The sequence below is a fragment of the Drosophila eugracilis genome, unplaced genomic scaffold (assembly GCF_018153835.1).
Source record: "Drosophila eugracilis isolate 14026-0451.02 unplaced genomic scaffold, ASM1815383v1 contig_367, whole genome shotgun sequence".
Taxonomy (NCBI): domain Eukaryota; kingdom Metazoa; phylum Arthropoda; class Insecta; order Diptera; family Drosophilidae; genus Drosophila; species Drosophila eugracilis.
Genome location: NW_024573224.1, coordinates 4,335,114 through 4,355,592, shown reverse-complemented (window position 1 = coordinate 4,355,592; position 20,479 = coordinate 4,335,114). Strand labels below are relative to the sequence as shown.

The window sequence follows — 20,479 nt, the reverse complement described above, 5'->3', positions numbered from 1 at the left end:
CTTCGGGTGACTTAGCTAAAATGATTGGAAAGTCGAGAAATATGTTGAGTGTAAGTACACAAGCCTACTTGGTAACTAGATTCGAAAACGCTTTGTGTGCTTGGATAGAATTTAAAGTGAAATCGTTTCTCAATGTTTGCTATAATAATAAGCCAAATTCGATTTACTTTCTTAAAGAAACCATGGGATTTTTATATTTCCTAAGGAATGATATATTATAAATCGCATTTATATTGATTACTCACTCCATCACTTGGCTTGCTAACAGAATTTATTTTCACACCTCTTCATTATTCAAGCCGCAGGTGGTAAGAGAGTTTTCCCGTAAATTTGTTTACCTTTTGCCGCTCAACTAACCGCAAATGGCAATGACACAGAGCCAAGGTTCAATGTTTGCCCGCATTGCCGGAAATATTTGTTCGGTTCGATGCCAAATCAAATGCTAATGAGCTGCATCTGATTGTGGGCACCACTTGCTCTATTCGCCTTGGAAGTGGTTCATCGTTCAAGAAATTATTACAAATATTTATCCGATTATTTACCTTTGAACTGCCTGAGGAGGCTGTGTGTATCCAAGGCGAATGATTCAGCAGGCGGAGACACGCAGGATGAATCCTTAAGCAGACAACTAGCTGCTTTAAGGCCATGTCTGGACTGCTGAAAATAGATCGCTTAGCCTCAGGTTACAGACACTTAAGACCGACTGGAAAAGTGAAAAAGGGATTGGCAAAAAAGGGGCTCAATAAAGTGCTGAAGGACCCTTGAAAATTGGGTCATCTGTCCGTGGGGACTGCGCCCTGAAACGGAAAACCCAAGACAACTCCTTTCCTCATGTCCTCATTATGCAAATTGCGCATACGACGCGTGTGCTGCGGGCCACTGCAGGAGGCCTCCTTCTTCTAAGTTTTCTCCTTTTTCTGCCAGCAAATCATTTTGTTGACAATCTGTTGCATGCGAATGTTATTAGGAACGAGATGATATCTGTGTGAAATAATTTTCATTTAATGCACACCCTTTTCATTTCCCCCCAAACGACCTCAAGTACAGCTCATTTAATGCGTTTAGTGAGCATCCTTTTCTAGTCATAAATATAAATGTAGCATGAACAGCCGACGACATTTGGCTATTATTTAAGATCCTGGCGTGCATTTGAAGCCTTGAATTGCATGCGTTGCACATAAATATTGCAACATTTGAGGAAACAACAAAGGTCACGCAGGCTTTATTGGTATATATTCTCAGTAAAGCTTGTGTTAAGCTTTGTTTATTCTGGCATTGTTATGGTTATTTGAAATATAATCACCATTATTTGTTGTTCAAATAAAACTCTCTACTTCTTTGGAGTTTTTAGAAAATGACAACAAAATTATAGGAACATCGTTTGGCATAACAAAACGTGAGCCATCCCAAATTAATATTAGTCATTAGCATTATGCGAAACGATAAATTTTTGATGGGCCGTGGCATTAGAACAGCTTAAGGCAGCGACATTTCCAAGAAATTTATCACCGAAAGAAAGTTCGCCCGCGGCGCAGATAAATCATCAAAAAAAGTGACCAAAAGTTGTTCGGCCACAAATTGTTGGTCATTCGTAAGCCACATGAAGTAAAAAAAAGAATATACTGCAGTGACATTTCTTTACTTTTAATTGCAGTTCGGCCCAATTAAAAGGCAAGTGAGCATTGCAGCATTTTACAGACGCATAAATTTGTCGGCTGTCAGCAAGATCTTCAAGACTTTTCCGGACACTTTGCGACTGCCCACCCAAAATACGTCATTTGGACGATTTTAGTTTTCTATTTTTGGTTGATGGCTAAGGAATTTCTTGATTTCCTAAGAACTGAGAACTTCCTCTGTGCATTTTAAATGTTTCAAATCAAATGAGGTCCATCATGAGTGAAAATATTTCGTATATCTTGAGGTTTCCCACAGCTATTAGTTTTTAGTTCTTTATTAGGAAATTTTCTAAATATTTTTTAGAGGCTATACTTCTTCTTTAAGAGCATTTAAAATTCGTCACAATATTTCTTCTTTACCATTCTCATTTTCCGATATTTATAATAAAAAGTATATATGACCGGCGAGTAAATAATTTTACGCCTATTTATTTGCTTAATTCAAGAGCCTATTTATTGCTATTTATTTATTTTAAAGTATCCCCGATGACAGACGAACATGACGAGCGCGAATTTCCCGCCGTTCTCACTCTTTCTGGGCCGTGTGCTTTATGACAAAATGTTCACAATAAATAAAGGCTACAACGATATAAATTGCCAGCTACAGATATGAAATAAATAAATTTGCTTATTTATGCGATGCTGCCAAAGTTTCCAACAAATTTCGCGATTCGAATCGAGTTTCTCACTAGCCTTCTCATAAATGCAGCTGCTGTCGCTTTGTTTTGTTTCGGCTTTTATTTTTTTGTATTTAATAAAAAATTACTCTGACTCGACTTTGATTGCTGATGATTGTTTTCTGAATTTTGATGGCTTTTTGTCACGAATCCAGAACGAAGCATTTCTTTATGTTGCCCATTTTTTAAACACACACTGAAGATCAGTGGGGTACGTGTTTTTGATTTTTTGTTTTGCTTTTCACAGAAAACTGAATGAAATGAAAATACAATTTCTTGGTATTTGGGTCAGCTGAAATTTTTTTGCCTCACTTCATTGTGATCAATTAAAGTCATAAACATCGTCAGGCAATTTGCAGTGAAAATGCAAAAAAAAGCTTTTATAAGGGTGGATTGTTACTTCAATTTCTGTACTTCTTAACCTTTTATTTGATATTTATTAACTATTTTCTTCACTTATCAAAACATGATAAGAAAGCTCTTAGCACCCCTAATGTTGCCAAGCAATAAGCTCTTGTTGACCGCTAGCAACATGTTGCTGGTGCAAACACTATCTTCAACTTGCCCCCTTGAAGCTGGCTAGCTAACAAAATAATTAATTGGCCAACTGGCTATAAATATTAACACAACACTCAAGCAGCTCTGGCTGCATATCCGTGTGGTTTGGTCAAGTGCAGCAGCAACATGCAGCATGTTGATAGCAATAGCAATTCTCCGAGCAAAGAAAGAAACAAGTTCGGCAACATAAACAAAGAACAGCTGTTTCGGTTGTTCAGATGTCGGCTTCTTTAGCCGGCTAACTTAAATGTGGGGTGAAATCAGGCAGGTCACTTGTCGTGTGCCTTCGTGTTGCCGTTGTCGGAACACCAGCAACAGCAGCAGCAACAGCAACACGACCAGCAGCAACATCAGAAGCAGCAGCAACAGCAGCAGCAGCAGCCCAAACAGGAAAATCCGCACGACGATGCCACACACCGAAATTCAGTTCAATGCGAAATTTTGTTTGAACCAGACGCGAAATCTCTTAACGCTGCGTGGCTAAAAAGGTTGTTTGGCAAAAGCGTAAAAACTGTCAACAGCTTAAAGAGTTTTTGTGATTAAAGAACTACAAAAAAACAATAAAATATTCTTTATCCAGAAAAAAACAGAAAAATATTAAAAAAATAAAATATTAAAGTGATTTTACCAAATAACTTTACCTAAAATTGACGCCATTCTTTTGGCCATCGCGTGTGCATCTCGAGATACTTGTAAGACAAGATAACCAGACTCATCGAAGTCAATTGAGTTGCCAGTGAAATCGCTGGCCAATTGGCAGTGCCGCTTGTTTAACATATTTTTTAACACCGAACTCTCGATTGCAATTTGAATCCGTGGTGTAATTTCAATTTCCATTTCGATTTCCATACCGAGTGGACAATATTCAATTGGAATTGCAATTGCAATTCATGGCTTGGCACGTAGTTTGAGTGAGTATCGCGGCGCGATTGCGCAATTACTAAGCGCCATGCCTTGGACTCCATCCATGTCGCCCTCTTAGCGCTTAAGTATCTATTCAATTTATATATTCGTTCGCATTTAGTTGACAGTGATTAATCTTAACATTTGAATGCGAAATCATGCTAAGCTCAGCAATTAATTTGCTAGCCTGGATTTCGATTCTGCAACGGCGACTCAATTATGCACATATGTTGCATGTTCAGTCAGGATTGCATTCAGTTTTGTACATTTCATTAATACAATGCTAGCAAAACGATGGCTAATTGATCGAATAAATGGTAGGAATTTCATTAGAAGTTAATTACCAGGCTGTCATTAGGTTTTCCTGCAGTTGGAGAACTTAATTTGGTTTTATTGTTTTCAGAAATTATTTACTAAATGTCAGCTATTTTCAATATTATTTGAATTATTTTACTATTTTAATTAAGTTAATACATATGCCAGTTCACAGAACTAGGAATTTCATTAGAAATTTTATTAGAGTCCCGTATGCCACACCAATTAAGCTTTAATTCATCTAATTAGGTATATTTATATTTTAAACTAAATGAAATACAAGAATTAAAGAAGAATATTTTAGTTTTAACTTTTCAAGATGCATTTTTGGACATTTTTCTGGAAGAAAAGCTAAGGGTAAATCAACATTATTAAAATTTAATTAATAGAAATACTTATTAAGCCGGCTTTATTAAAATGAAATTCAAATTGTATGTCGGCTTTACAAGCTTACACTCAAGAAATGCCAAGGCAAAATCAAAAGCTAATATAACTTTAAACTATTCACTTGCAGCGTTTCCAAGATAATATTTTATTTTCGAACAAAATAAACCACTTATGAAGTATTACCGCGAGTTGTCAAAGTTTTCTTTATGCCGCAGCAATTTTTCTGAAAGAATTTTGGGAATTTTGCAAGAAAATATTTGAAATACTTCATTGAAGTTCTGACTTCGGTGTTAAACATTTACTGAACATAGTTCAAAGTTATAGTTCTAAAATTAAATATGCTTTAAGTTGATAGAATTTTACTTAAGAAGAGCTGCATGCGAGATGTGACTAATTGAATAAACTAAATTAAACGTCAAGAAAAAAACTTAGCTAATGTAGACAAACTTACAGAAATTTAATTATTTGCAAAATCACAAAAGAGAGAAACTTTCTTTGTTTCGTTAAGAGTTGTTTAATTCAACACTCCATTAATTCCAGCAAAGTTCAGTTGGGGATAATAATTTGAGTTATAAATAGGAAAACAATTCCGTCAGCCACGTTTTGACCCATTTAAATTACCAAGAATGTCCGCAAGCTGTACAAATAAATGTACTTCAACCTGAACAGACCTCAACTACAGCTGTGAGTTATCAAGTGTAAGCCAGACTGATGTGCATGAATAAACCAAGGCAAAGACTCTCCGCAACTTGGCACAAAATTAAATTTTCCTTGGGAATGTATAGTTGACAATTTGTTTCCAAGTGGCGGTTACACTAACCAACTGGGCGAAAAACTGGAAAAGGAGGTTGTGAAACCACAATGGCCCTTGGCTTGAAACGCGGCTTGAATGGTGTTTGCCAATTAATAGCGAAATTGAGGCAAGATAAAGTTAAACAAGTGCACTTGTTGTTGTTCAAGAAAAACTTAAGTTTCGGCAGCTTCATTTGTTGTCCCAGCAATTGCGGAAGTTGGCAAAATAGCGAAACAGAAGGTCGAGTAAATGGAAAACTTTTTAAAGGAAAACTATCAGTGGAAAGCCAGTAGTCATGAGCAGTCAACACTCACCAAAAGAAGAATAAGAAATGTATATACACATGAGGACAACTCTATTGCCGACTCAAAATCAATCTCTTGCCCCACTCCAAACCACAAGTCATGTATCTTTGTGAGGATATATTTGTGGGTCAGCGGTGTTGATTGTGATTGATCTGCGTTTAATGCCATTTTGTTGTTAGACGGAAGCGTAAAAATGGTCAGCTCGGAGCGATGATGTGGCACAAATCTCTGCCAGAGGGTCCGGGTTCCTGCTTCCTTCCGTGGGTGGAGAACTCCTGGGGTCAGTCATCCGAGCTACACATGCTCGACATATTTATGAAGTTGTTGACTTGGCCGTGGCCAGCGTTGACATGCAATCCGGGCAACATATGCGGGTCTCCTTTTACACAATTTTACGAGCTTATAAGTTTGGACTCTCAGGCTAATCATGTCCTTGTGTGGCGTTAATATGCCAGGAAAATGCGCATAAATAACACTGCACACAGAAAAAATAATAACAGTTTAGGTTTTTGCTCAAGTTCCAAAACTTATTCACAGGTTTAATGATATTTTAATCTATACTAAGGGATTTTGGTTAATATATATATAATTCCAAAACTACAAAAGTTTTTGATATGTTTTTCCTTTGCTTCCATGTGTAAATGTGATGAATAAAGTTTGAAACTCTTCTGTGTCTTTGAGACCTCCTTTCAAGATGTTGTGTGAATTGAACCAGAAATCCCTTTCAGCTCCCAAACGACCATATTCACTTGCAACCCAACCCATTCACGTCAAAAACATTAGCCAAAGTGAGGAGCAAGGACAGCTAGCCAAGATGTATGCAATAGAAGTGCCAGCCATATCACGTATGAGCGCTATTTGCCCAGTCCAATTCCGAAGTCTCTCCATCCCCAGGATACATATTTGCTCAGAGATACGTGCGTGTAAAATTGCAAATCGCATTTGTAGCTTTGGTTTGTTTCAATTTCTAGCGACTGACATTTTTGATGCATTGATTATGATATTCTCGATTTTATATTTGTACTTACTGCTTACTTCATAAATCAACATGTAGGAAATAAGGGTAGCTTTCGATAGAATACCTACAATATTACAAACCACTTTAAAACCCATAAAAATGTAAAAAATGTAAAAAAACCGCGAAAGCTAAAAGATCTGGTTATTTTCCTGGCCTAAATCTATCCACCTACTAAAGTCAATCTGAAAAAGGACTAAGATTTGCCATTCGTCACGTTCTTATCGAGGAAAGGAATCACCCAATTTATTTGTATCCATTCAACATTGAACTCCAGGCTAATCGCAACTTTACGTGTATCACAGACATAAAAGAGGACCCAAGGAAAAAAATTGAAACTTCACCATTGATTTGTTGACTTTTCTGGGTTACTTTACACTTCACGAATTTACCATGCCGATGGATCGAAAAAAGACAGAAATTGGGAGGGTCTGACTTGGGATGGGCCGGCAATAACAGGAAGTTGTCTATTATACGCCCACGTTTCTTCGTGAAAAAACACACACATACAGATGATTGCAATAAAGATACGCCGACAGACTGTCTATCACTTTTCCCTGACTTTTCCATTTCCCAAAGAATTTATTTTCGTATGCTGCACTGCTGCCGGAAACTTCCGGCCAAAGTTTATCATCTCCAGCTGAATGTGCCACTGATTTGTTGCCACTCTAATATGCCTAATTGAATCTTTTACATTCTGTTTCGCTGTTCTGCTCACCCGAATTCAAATAAATGTAGCTAATTTATTTATTCAAGTTAAATCGTTTGAGAAATTGGGTCACAATACCGAGACTCAAAGTTCGTTAGGAGGGACTAATTTACATTCTTTTAAATAAATAAAACAATCGCAGGGTTTTTCTACCAGGAAATTTACAGGAAACTCCTAAAAACTAACATAAAATGGCCTTTTTTAGCATGCAAGTTTAAACCAAAAAAAAAAAACATTTTAATTGCTAATTGCTTTGTAACAATGGCCAACATTTAAATACAAATTGGGCAATGAAAAGTTTAACAGATTTGGACTTGTTGCCACTCTGCTGTATAACAAGCAAAAAATATTCCAGCCCTAATTCGAATTTAATAAAATATTCCCTGAAATAATTTGCACAATTCACATCCAATTTGTAATGGCTGCCATTATTTGTCAACTTAATGTGCCTACGCCTCGGCTCTTGGGAGATTCAATTTAAGCAGAGTAAAAAAAAAGAGAGATCTGATTTATTGCTGCAAATTCCTCAGCAATAAAAGGAAACAAAAAACCAAATGTCTTAAAACACGAAAGCACAAAAAACGAAGAAAAAAAGTTCCTAAAATACAATGAAGACCACCGCAAATGTGTGGCTGCTGTGCCAGCTGTCAATGATTTGTTTCAACAATTTCGCCCACCGACAGTGTCTCTCGTTAAACGCACATAAATATTGTGATTACCTATAATGTGCTGACTGCCAGTCTGTCTCTCTGTCCATATCCCTGCAAAAGGACTAATGTCTGAGCTGTCTGCCCCAGGACTTCAGCTTCTCCAAGTCCAACTCCTTGATTATTTTTTCTGCTGTGCCAGCCATATTTTTAATGATGTGTCGGCTCTGCCTTTCAACGTGTCAGCCCAAAAGGCTTTAACATAACAATTTACTTTTAATTCAAGCACTCAACCAGCTTAACTGTCCAACCCGATCTGGAGGCCAATAATCGTTGCTGACATTTTAACGCCGATTTCATACGCTTTATTGGCCATGCAATTATGCATAAATCGCTGCGCCTGACACCTCAATAATTTTTAACTGTTATTGCTTCGCCATTTATTATCTTGATGTGTTTTTAAGCAGTAGTACTATCTGGAAATGTTTCAGTTTTCCTACTCAAAGTATATATATTTTCAGAATTAAAAGCCCAAGGGGGTTACTATTATGCAGATATACTTTTCATTTCCATTATTTTAAGAGCTTTAACTATTGATTCCGCTGATGTATACTCTGACTATTGTGAGTGGTTTCATTTATATATTTAACCGCATGGCCAGACTTATTGTTGCTTTCCATTATTCATATTAATCATATAGCATTTATCCGGAGAGGAATGTCATATTAAATTCCCCTACTCTTATTATTATTACCCCCCCCCTAATACTTATTATTATTACCAAGCAAACTTCTAGGCCATAAGATAACCTGACGAAGATAGAATTATCTAAAGACACACTCATTATCTTAATCCTAGGTAATTTTTCAAGTTTATTTGTTTTCTCCTTATTAGCCCGCAGGATCGAGAACCACAAGACCAAGCGAAAATGTCACATAAATCTCAGATAGGCCAAGGCCAAAGCCCCCTTATCGGTGCCGCCAACTGTCTAATTAGCCTTTCATTTGGACAGGCCAAAAAGGGTGCGATAAGCGATAAGGTAGATAGACACATGTAAACAGGTTGACACTCTGGAAAAATTGGCACCAAAATGACACCAAAACAAAACATTACCAACAGCTGGCCATAAAGATGATGTTACACGCAGTTTGTTGTCTGTTTTCATGGGGCGTGGGTGTAGCAAAAACCAAAAATTGAAGTCCAACCCACGCAACGTGCCAAAAATAGCAAAACAATAGATAGAGCGCCAGAAGCAACGTGTTTTCGTGGTAATTTTTGCAAAAATTAATTCGCAGATTGAATGTCGTTCATAAATGGTTCCTGCCAACTTTGCAAAATGAATTTTATTTGAATTTTCTATTGAAACTTTAGCCGAACGAGCATCAGCATAGATATATACTCGTATATATAATTTATGGTGTTATTCGCACATACACACAGTGTTTCAATTTTCTGACACACAGTAGAGAGTATCAGAAATTGAACACCAGTCAACTTTTCTGCAACTTATTTAAATGCAAAAACTTTTCCTTCTGGGGGCGCTAGAATGGGATGTGTTTCCATAGGGTGAGTGAACTTGAAGAGCTTGTGCATCTGACTGAATGCATAAGCTTCAATCTCTGACGCTAATCGATGGGAAAGATTGACAAGAGATTGACTTATGAATTATGATTGCAAAGGAGTTCTGATGGAAGGATTTCAGTCGTAGGAAGTTAGATTGAAACTTCACTCAAAGTTATACTTTCTAAGAGAATGAGAAGTAACAAACAAAACTTCCTTTTTGGTATACATCAACTTTATATAGTCCACATCCTGATAAGTAGTTTATTCTGCCTGCTTGGCTCATTTTGTTTTATGGTCATATTATTCCTCTCTATATGGTTTTCTATATGCAATCCAAATATTGGTCCATAAATAGTCCATATTACGTGATTCATTTTGGTGACGATTCTGAAGTGAAATGCGTATCACATTTTATGTTTATGTCCACATAACAGATGAACTTTGATGAGTTTATTAGTTTGCCAAAGTTGTTGTGTTACATAGAGAGAAATAAGATATTTCTATAGATTTCTTATATCTTAGCCACTGCATTTGAGGAAAGCAACATCTTGTTCAAATTTTCAAGAGGTGCTTAAAACAAATATCACAAAAGTCATGCACGTTTGTCGCCCAATTGTATTTACATCTGGTTGATTGTGTGTACGGACAAAGTGCTGCAATCAAAGGTGAGACACCTGGCCTCCAATGCAAAATTGCAGGTGAGAAGGAGCCGTTCGTCCTGGCTGAACTGAGCCCACATGAAAGGAGTAAGCCGTAAGCCGTAAGTAGTAAGCAGCATTTGCAGTCGTCGGCGCGTACGTGCCAGGCATTAGAAGTGCGATTCCTTTGGATTTTTGGAGACCAAGAAGTCGTCGCAATTATTGCGGCTTTCGGAGAATGAGGTGACGAAGGTCCTCCACTCACCTGACACCGCCAGGTGCTTGTGCTCTAATGAGAGAGAGCGCCAGGAGTTTTTCTTTTTTTTTTTTTTTCTTGTCGGTGATTGCCGAAAATGGCATTTGCAGCATCTTGCCAAAACGACACTCGGTGGGCTGCGGCGGGGGCGGCGTTTATTGATTTTATTCAGGCAGAAGGGAATCGAGACAAATTATTTTACACTCGAGCGATTTGTGATATGTCTGCGACCTGCCCGCCTAACGCCAACCGCCGAATCATCGCGCCGCCTACCAGTGATTGACAGCATTTCCAGAAATCCCCAACGAAAACAAAACATGCACTGAGAGAAAGTATTACTATAATACAATATTAGAAGTATATATTGAAAAAATCTCAAAAAGGGCACTTGTCAAAATCATTCATAATAAGGGGAAAATTCCACTGAAACTGGATTAATGCGAATTCAGATTTGGCTTTTGATTTTCTGAAAACCAAAGGAAATCAAAGATTTTCCAAGAAAAGTTTATCCCTTTAAGCCGTAGCAATAAATCAAAGGGTTTCATTTATACATATTTCTCTCTCTGCAGTCAAAAATAAAAGACACTCGGAGTTGTCTTTAAGTTTTTGGCGCCTTCTGATTTCCAAGTTCATTGGTTCTGTCAAATTAAAATGCGTGTTTTGTGCCGCCGCACACCTTGGGGCGCTTCCAATAATTACAGGGGGCGGCTGCCCGGTGGCCCACGTGTGGCAGCTGATTGAAATCGACGTGGTAGGTGTCAATCTTTCTTCGTTGGCCAAACGAGAGTGAGAGACTTTGGCCCGCCCGTTGACTTGTCTGCTGTTGACTTATTTGCTCATCTGGCCCCGTGCCCACTTTCATTTCAATTTGCAACAAAATTTTCAATTTGCCAGAGACGTTGAAAACATTTGGTTGCAAGTTTTAAAAAAAAAAACCCACTTGTAATTGCTTTTCATAGTCAGTGCTCTCTGACTTTTGGACACTTCCTGGCCGCAGCACTTGCTGCATTATTCAGATTTTAATTAAATATTCGCGCGTGACTTTAATTGCTTGTTCATACGCACGAAGCGACAGATTTCCAGCGGCAGGTTCGTTGACCAGGCCAAAACACAAATACGAAAAGTGGCTGGGGGAAACCCGCTGACAGCAGATCCAGCAGTAAGTATTTTGATTAATTAACGAGCGACGGCCTTTGGGGGCAATAGGCATTCGAAGCTTGGAACTTGGAGAGCTCTAGGACACACCATGACACGCGCTTTTCCCCGAATATTCACAGTCAAGCCACAAAACGCAAGACTTACTGTCGAGTGGAGCTGCTTACTTGGCTCTTTTTTTGTGCTAGGGACCTCCCTGTAAGTAAGGTCCTTTCTATTTTTGGTAGTCCCCAAATTGGTCTTGATACTTGATGGGCAAACTATAAACTTGAATTTGCATTTCTTCCTGCTGGCAAAAATGTTGTAAAGAATTTACCAAAGCCGCCTTCAATACAAATTATTTGCGGGTTTGAGGTCTTAAAAGTATTTTTATACTCCCAGATAATCTCCGAAAATAAGCTTATGAGGGGTCATAAAAACTCTGCTTGGAAATTTGAAACTTCTTTTCCCAGCTTTGAAATTTTTGTTTGTTATTTTACTAAAAGATAATCTTTCTAACAGGCTTTCTGGGGGGGTTTAGGTTTTGATTTTTCTTTCTTCTAATAAGCTTCGACATATCTGTTTTTTATTAATTATAAACTTAAATTAAGTACTACCTAAAATAAATAATAAATCTATCTATAGCAGTTCAAATTAGTTAAGGATTTTAGCTGGTTATCAACCCAGACTTCGCATCACTGCCATCATTTTCGAATTCGCATGGGAGCTGCGGTTGTGGCGTTTTCTATTTTCTGCATTTGCGTCTAATTAAGTCAAGTTCAAAATTCTACTTAGCACAGAACGCGTTGCTCTCACAACAGTTAGCGATGTATGTGCCCTGCATAATTTATACACGCAGCGCATATATCTCACTCTTGATGTACTATATACATGCCTGATGATGATAGAAGAGGGGAAGCTGGGAAATAAGCAACAGAGACAGACAACTAGGGGGCTGTGGTTAAGCGTTCGTGGCATTTGGCTTTCATTAGCTAACTAGTAGAAGCCATCAACTAAGTGATTTAACTGTTGAATACCAGTATTTGCGAACACCGAATGCGTTGAGGTTTCCAGTCCTTTTTGGAATTCTTGAGGTCCTGAACTAAATGGAAATTTATTACTACAGCCACACAACTCATTTGCCAGGTGAAACAATTACTTGCAGTGCATACCTTGAATACGCATAAATAATAATAATTTCCCAGCAGAACGGAGAGAATTCACTGCCACATTTCTGCCTCCCCCTTCTCGCTTAATTAACACCCTCCAGCCACTTTGGCGATTACTTTTCCGCAGGTATCAGCAGGTTTTCCGGGGCAGCAGCAGCATAATTTATTTATAATTGACTTAATAGACTTAACCATTCCCTCACTCAACACTTAACACTTGGTATTTATTTCATTCGAATTAATTATTTCAGCCAATTTATGACCGTGGCTCTACTCACGCCTATTGCTGGATAAAAAGGAAAAATAATACCCAAAAAAGGGTTTCCCAATTTTGGCAGACACGCCAACACACACACATTATGTAGATATCAGTTTTCTGGGCCTTGTCGTTCACGTTTTGTTGCCAAATATCAATCAAACGCCTAAGTGTGTTCGCACATTCGGGAAACTTGACAGACAGGCAGACAAATAGATAGACGGGGTTAAAAGTATTTATAAATTATTGTACAAACTCATAATAAATGGGTATTGTTTTTCCCCTCTTGGGCTTGTTGCTTAAATATAGAAAGAAGGCAACATAAAATGGCATCCACTCGGATGGCAAATGGCTCAGCTGCCCACGCCAGGTGCCAAGGCAACGCGTCGTATACGCAATTCTTGTAGATTTTTCTTTTGTCTGATTGCCTGGCGAGAAACAAACTCATGTCTATGGCTTTAGACTTAGCTTAGCACGCGCCCGTCAACTTCTGCCCCCTCCTCCTTTCCCCCTTCCCTCCCCTCGCAAATTTCATTCATAATGTCTGGCTGGGCTTTTTGGCTGCTGGTCGATAAGAAAGTCAAACTTTAAACATATCATGGACCTGGCCAACTTAATCTCATGTGGCAAATGTCTTGACGCAATTTCGCCCAACACATTTTCCATTTACATACATTTGTCTAACTTTTGGCTATATAGGTTGACGGGGAAAAAAAGGGGGGTGGAAAAAAGATTGATGGGGCAGCAGCTGACATTCCCTCACTGAAGTCTGGCGGCGTCTTCATTGTTTTGCAAACTGTTTTACAGGTGCTACAAATTTGAATATAAATACACAAGCAGCCAGCGAGCATGCTGTGTGCAATAATAAAATAAAATGCCATTCAATGGCGATGTCGCACTGTGGTGAATTCTTTAAGGTTTAAAGGGAAAAGAAAATTAAATTTCAACGTAAATGGAAGTTGTAAATTTTATAAAATTTAATTAAAAAAGTCAGCTTTTAAGGAAAGCAAATGGTTGTTTAATAAATAAAGAAAAAATTTCAAAAAAAAAATGTAAATGCGAAAAAGAAAATCCTGAAAAGCAACTTATGTCTTAGAAAATTAACTGGTAGGGGCTTTCCTACTTTTAGGAACTACTAGTAACTAGTTTTGGTATGAGCTAGTTATAGTTAACCCTTTAACAGCTTCATTTAATATTTACCAAGAATTCCAACCCATTTGGGCCACAGTGCCTTGGCGCCACCTTGAAAAGACGAGTCGGCATTTTTGGCCATTGGGGACCATTCCAAGGGGCCGCAAATTTTGCAGACACACACTCACCATTTCCCCCCTTTCCTCGCTGGCTGCAACTTTTCAATTTGCTCGCCCCGACTATTTACAATTTAGGGTGAAAAACAAAACAACGAAACACGGGTGGAAAATATTTGTAGGCAAGCAAAGGAAAGTCTTAGTATCCAGTTTCGGCTACCATTTCGAATTTGCGTGTGTTTTTCGTGAGACTATGTCTGTCATTTAGATTTAAATTTAGTGGCTACTTAAAAAGACTGGAGCGTCTTAAGTGGATTTTCACCGTCTGAACTTTCGCCATCCTGACAATGATTTTCAAATTGTCAATTAGTCTGCTGTCGGCCCAATCAAAGTATCGAATGAGAAACAAGCTGGAGCATAATGAAAGAAATCCCCTCGACATCTCCCACCAACCCAATACCATTGGCAATTATCCTTTGGACACGCGTCACAATCCATAAAAGCTGAAATGAAATACTAAACTTGCGTCGTTATGACGCTGATTGCCATGAACTGCAAGTGCATACGGCGAATACGGCACATAGCACCGCATGCAACGTCCGGGTCATAAACATAAGGCGGAAAAATGGCAAAAAAAAAGAAATAGCCATGCTGGAGTCTTGGGGTGGACCTTGTTCCTTTCACTGGGCATCACGACTGGTTGACCTAATAAAGTTTGTGCCTTTTGCCATTCGTCGCTGCCATATTTTTCGCTGTGAAATCAATTTTTCATTTTGAGGCAGCATGACGACGCCATTTCCCTCTCTCCCAGGGCAAGGCAATATATATGCTTGGCAATTGTCATAGAGGACAATTGACATTGAAAGTGACTCCGGAGCAGACAGTGTAATGGTTTATATAATGCCGTCCGAAAACTGAAAAACAACAACGGCATAACATAAATATGCTGCAAGTGGCTCGGAAAGAACAAAAGCCAGATGCTTTCGACTTTTATGAGTCATACGCAACACTGCACAGAGTTCGCCAAAAACAAACTGCAGCAGACAAAAGAAATCCCTTTGCCAAGTTTCCAACTGAGATTTGCTAGATACAGATAGCACTTAACTGAAGGAGTCAGATCTGAATACAAAACTCAAGCTGCAATCTTAAAGGATTAATACTAAGTCAAGTAATCCATTAGCTCAACACTCTTTAGATAAATGAAAATTATTTACGATTTACAGCAGAAAAAAGTGAAAGGTTTTTAAGAATAACTTGCAAAATTTCTTCCAATGCACCGAAATGTATATAATATATATATTTTTTTGTAGAATATTTGTTGTTGTTTCAAGTTGATATTAGAGCTTTAACAACGTGTTTTTAGTTACAGAATCATGTGGGTTGCATCGAAATTAGTTCACCTGCTCCTCCATTGCTTTCTCCTGCTTGGGAATATCATCTCCTCTTGGGCTCTCCAAATCTCCGAGGCTTACCGCCAGGAAATCCAAAGTCTCGAAGGGATTTGGTCTAAGACGGGAGGCCTCGACTATTGAGTCCACTTCGTCAAAGCGCCGCAGCAGGCGCAATAGCTTGCCGCGTGTCGCCTCAAGCTTGGACTTCACCTCGTTATCCGGAGTTTCTGGTACCGAAGCCCTCGGACGGAAGTTGGGTTTCCGCTTGTAGTGGCGCAGTTTTAGAGATGCTTCACAGCCATTGAGTTCTTTTAGCCAGAGCCAGGAGTGATCCTTCTTCCAAGGTGGAATACTCATAATTGCTATCCAGTCGAGTGGTTGAGACATCTTTAGGGGATTTTTCGTTTAAAGGCTTAATTTTTCGTTTAACTTTTGACATAAGAATAATGTGGCTGTAACATTGATAACGCTAAATTCTGCGTTTTAGGTTTATTCATTAGTGTGACTGTTTCTCGTAATTAAGTGGTAATTTGTTAACATAACCTTAAATCAATGGTTGCAACTCTTATTAAGAGGTTTTTGCTTATATCAATTTCTTAGGCATTGAAAATTATTGGAATGCCCTTTAAACTGCTCATTTTTCTCTACTTTATTGCTGATCAAATCGCTGTTGTTATATCGCAATCCTCTTGAACGCTTCTCTGATTTTCACAATCAAATTCAATGCATCTCGACGGCTTTAGCACCAATTCTCAATCGAGAAAAAGAGATGCCAATGGCAGTATCTTAAGTCAATTCGGGTGCCAAGAAAAGTGTTGGCTCAACTGACAGCTTACTCAAAATATGTCAATCAACTTCAGCACTCGCAATCCTCTTTTCCCGCCAAGGTTAGGCCAAATATAATGCCAAGAACTCAGATTTAGGGCCAAAAGAGTGAGGTGTTCCACCGACTAGACACTTTTCTGGCTATTTTGCATGCAAATTAAATGCGCATTAACAGCAGCCCGAAACTTTAATACCAAGACGAACTTATGCAAAGCTCAAATGGGTTGATTCGCTAGTCAAAATACTTCAAAGCTCCTTGAGCCATTTACATATGTAAATATTAAGCATGAAAGACTACGCTTACGGGCTTTTCCACTGGCCATCGTCTTGTTGAGAGTGATTACGAGTTTTAATTGTTCTTTAAAACAAGTTGCGTAAATTTTATGGGCAAAAGATTATTAATATATAGAAAAAAGTATTGGTTACATGAAAATGTAAAGTTTAAGGAGCTTATGGTTAGACTCTTCAAGATGTACATAGAAAAACATTGTTAACAGTGCTCAGAACTCATAACTCTATAGAAATATTACAACACATTCTCATGCTAATGATATATTTACAAGATACCCAAAACGGCGACATGTGGTGCCGCTCATCTTCCTTCTCACCCCCCAAAAATCCCCTGGAAAATGGCAACTATCCCGCTGAGCAGCTGCGCTCCACCAAATTGATTGTGTCAGAAGGGTAGATGAGAAGATGAACAGGCGACCCAGACGGGTGTTTTTAATATAAATCATTGGCCAAATAGTTGCGTGCTCGCATTAGTGGGCCAAATACCTGGCTGCGGCGAACAAAAGTTTTTCGCATTTTAAAAGGAGAATTTATTTGCGAATTTCGGGCACGTCGTTCGAGGGCCTCCCGCAAAGTTGCGGCTAATCAATTTAAAGTTGCACTTGCCAAAGAGCAACGAACACGGACAGATGGATACCAGACGCTGCTACATATGCATGCATAAATTTACCGAGAGGCCACATCAAAGTTCAGGAGCTCCTTTGTTTGCCAACAGGCAACGTGACAATGCCGTTTGGGGTTTAAAGGTCTATTGTTCGCTGCTAATTGTTTGAGTTCCTGTCCAAGAGGTCAAGTCGTGTGCTGGATTCATCTATTCAATTAGGAATACGTTCTTGGCAGCACTTGACACGCTCTGGGTGTCATAAATTATTCCAAATCACTGAGCACAGGTAGGGTATTTAACTGGAAAGGGTAAACATCGTATTTCTTTGTCAAAGAATTTAATATTACACATTTTTAATTGATAAATTCCTGTTCTTAATGGAGTGCTCATGGGTACTAAAACCTAACTGGGAAACGATAATAAATGTTAGGATAATTGCATACGATATCATTCCGCTTGTGTTGTCTTACAACCCATAACTAATTTGCAAGGAATCAGGATACCAGCTACACCAGCTCCACCCAATTCAAAGTCACCCCCGGCGTATGCGCGATATTAATAACAGGCCAACAATCCCGCACCTGCTGGGTACCGAAATTTACACGCAAAAGCCATGTTAACTGAAGCAAATATTTCTGCATTTTGCTGGCAGAGTACTTAAAGCATTTATTACGCAGCTTTTCGTTTGGGATTTATAGGTTTTTAAGCATTCGCCAGAAGCCCCCGGGCTCAGGCCATATATTTTAAGATATATATGTATATATTTTATACACTTTTAAGTACTCTTTTAATTTTCGCTGTTAATTTCTTCTTATTTCAGACGATGCCAGACTGAGTCGCAATCATGCTACACTTAAGGCTATTCGATAAAACTCTGTACTACATGCTGTCCTCCGCCTCGGAATCTTCTATGGTGGCATCGTCCTCATCCACGGAAAGGGCATTCAAGGGGATGGAGGAGACTGCAGGCTTGGGAGATGGCAGCTTGCCACCCACTGACGTGGCAGCAGTTAATCTGACATATTTCACACCTGCGATATCACACGTGATTCTGGCGCCAACAACAACAACGACAACCTCGGCCACAATGGTCCAAATCCAGACGACAGCGGCGCCAAGTCACGACTTGGAAACGGTCGGCAACTCCACATCTAGCGACCCCGGCGAGTTTGAAAATTTCAATTCGTTCTACTTTTTTGAGGTGGGTGCTTAGCAATGAAAAATGAAACCAGCTAAAATACTCGCAAACAAACTAATTTATTTATTGAATTCAAAGACACAGCTGTGTACCCTGCATTTTTGACTCTCAAAATTTGATCAGTACTTCAAAAAGTCGCAATTTGTAAAACATTTTGTATGCCAAAAAATGAGATTTAAGAATTTAAATTCACACCACGTTTGTGGGAGGAGACTTTATCCGTCTTCCGATTAAAGGTTACAGGGGTTTGATTATTAAAATCAAATTGAAATGATTCACTGAGGGTAATAAAATATAAAATATCTATTCAAAGCGTGTGTAATATTTGGAAATTCTTTAAACCTTTTCTCAACATAGCAACAAATGGCTTGAGTTGTAAGTTGAACAATTTCGCACTCTGAGAAAGCTTACTTCCTCTTTGCTTATAAATAAACAATATCAATTCGATTTACTTTTATGAGGTGAGTGCGAAAAAATAGAAAGAATTTCGACCACTTATTCAATGTATTTATTGAAATTGAAAGGCGCAGCTGTGCTATTTGATTTCCATTTTAATCGACTCACTGCGGAAAAATGAAACTACGTATATTCTTAGTTTTAACAATTTAGTAGTAAAAATATATATAAAAAACACTTGAATAATGTATTATTTTATATTTAAATTGCTAAAAAATAATAAGCTAAAATTTGTTGTTATAAAAACAGCTTTCCCTCAGTGCATTTCTTCTAGATTCTCCTATAAAAAAAAAACTACTTATTTTTTGGCCAGAAGCTGCAGCAGAATTTTTTGCAGCTCCTTTCCCAAATCAAACAAAGGATAACGGCGAAGAAAGGGTCACAAAGTCACAGCTGGCGGCGCTGCTTGTTGCTTGGCTACAATTTTCAATTTGCAACAATTTTTCCCTTTTCGCAATGGAAAAGCGACGAACTGAGCAAACTTCATTTCAGGCTGACAAACCAGCCAAGTCGCAGCAGAGAAAAACAATAAAACGCCAAATGTCATTTGACAACTGGAAATTAAGAAAATCCAAGAAGAGGCAAAAGTTTTTTCCCTTATCTGGGGTAAATGATTTGCATATTTTTAAGCGTGAGAGTTGGGGAGGAAAAAGAACACTCTTTATCAATGAGGGGCAATCAATCAGAGGGCCCAGCAGATCGTGACAACAACTTCGATTAAACTAAACTTCCGTTCGTCTTCTCTTAAACTGAGACTGCCATAAAAAGCAGGCCATGAATGTAATGAAATTTCCATACGCCCCATCGTATAAATCACACCATTGTTGGAACGGAAGTAGCCCTCGACCGAGCCAATTTCCACACCCTGCCAGCCAAGTTTAAGCGCGCCAATCACTCAGAAAAGAGTGTGTGTGCGTGTATGCGTGCGTGCGTATGTGCGTGCCATAAATTCGGGCTTATTTAAATGAGTCCTTTTCCAGGACCACAGAAAAGTGGAGACAGGAACATAGGCTGGGCTTATGGGGCCGCTGCACCATATGGCATTTTGGTTGACAAAGAGCGATGTCAAGGGTTTTGTCTTCTAGTTAGAGAGAAACCAATGTAACAATAACCTCATGGTGGCTAAGTCTTATTGATTTGCTGTTTGCATAGTTGGGTATGACAATAAAATGTATTATATTCATAGTTTGGTACTCCGGCAAAGCATTTATGATCAGTTGATATGGGTAAAGGTCTGAAATTGAAATAAATAAAAGTTTCCTTATAAAGTTAATAATCTTTATTGTTCTTTCATAGATATATAGAAAAGTTTCTTAGCAAAATTTAATCCTATTTATAATACAATTTGAAAATACATAAATTATTTAATCCTCGCAAAAACCTCAACATGAATAGAATTCTTTTAAGGCCCCAAGCAAAGTGAAATAACCAAAATAATATTTATTTTTGGACTCAATATTTTTGTT

The 20,479-nt window shown here is 38.4% G+C and overlaps 2 protein-coding genes across 3 annotated transcripts in view; one reads left to right on the top strand and one right to left on the bottom strand.

The window, feature by feature from the left end:
- Nucleotides 1-3,333: 3,333 nt before the first annotated feature.
- Nucleotides 3,334-20,479, top strand: part of LOC108113642 (cardioacceleratory peptide receptor) — a 36,716-nt gene continuing 19,570 nt past the window's right edge. For both annotated transcript variants that reach the window (XR_001772715.2, XM_017224312.2), the window contains exons 1-2: nt 3,334-3,822; nt 18,180-18,560. Coding sequence is in view for 1 of the 2 variants with exons in the window: in XM_017224312.2 (XP_017079801.1) it covers nt 18,204-18,560 (357 nt within the window). In the remaining variant the exon portion in view is untranslated. The remainder of the gene's footprint in view (nt 3,823-18,179; nt 18,561-20,479) is intronic.
- On the bottom strand, nt 15,539-16,063 carry LOC108113644. Its single transcript, XM_017224313.2, has one exon. It carries the CDS (start codon nt 16,024-16,026, stop codon nt 15,640-15,642), a length of 387 nt encoding a protein of 128 aa, XP_017079802.1. The 5' UTR covers nt 16,027-16,063; the 3' UTR covers nt 15,539-15,639.

Coding starts and splice junctions, on each gene's coding strand:
- LOC108113644 (XM_017224313.2), bottom strand. CDS start 16,026: ATGTCTCAACCACTCGACTGGATAGCAATTATGAGTATTCCACCTTGG.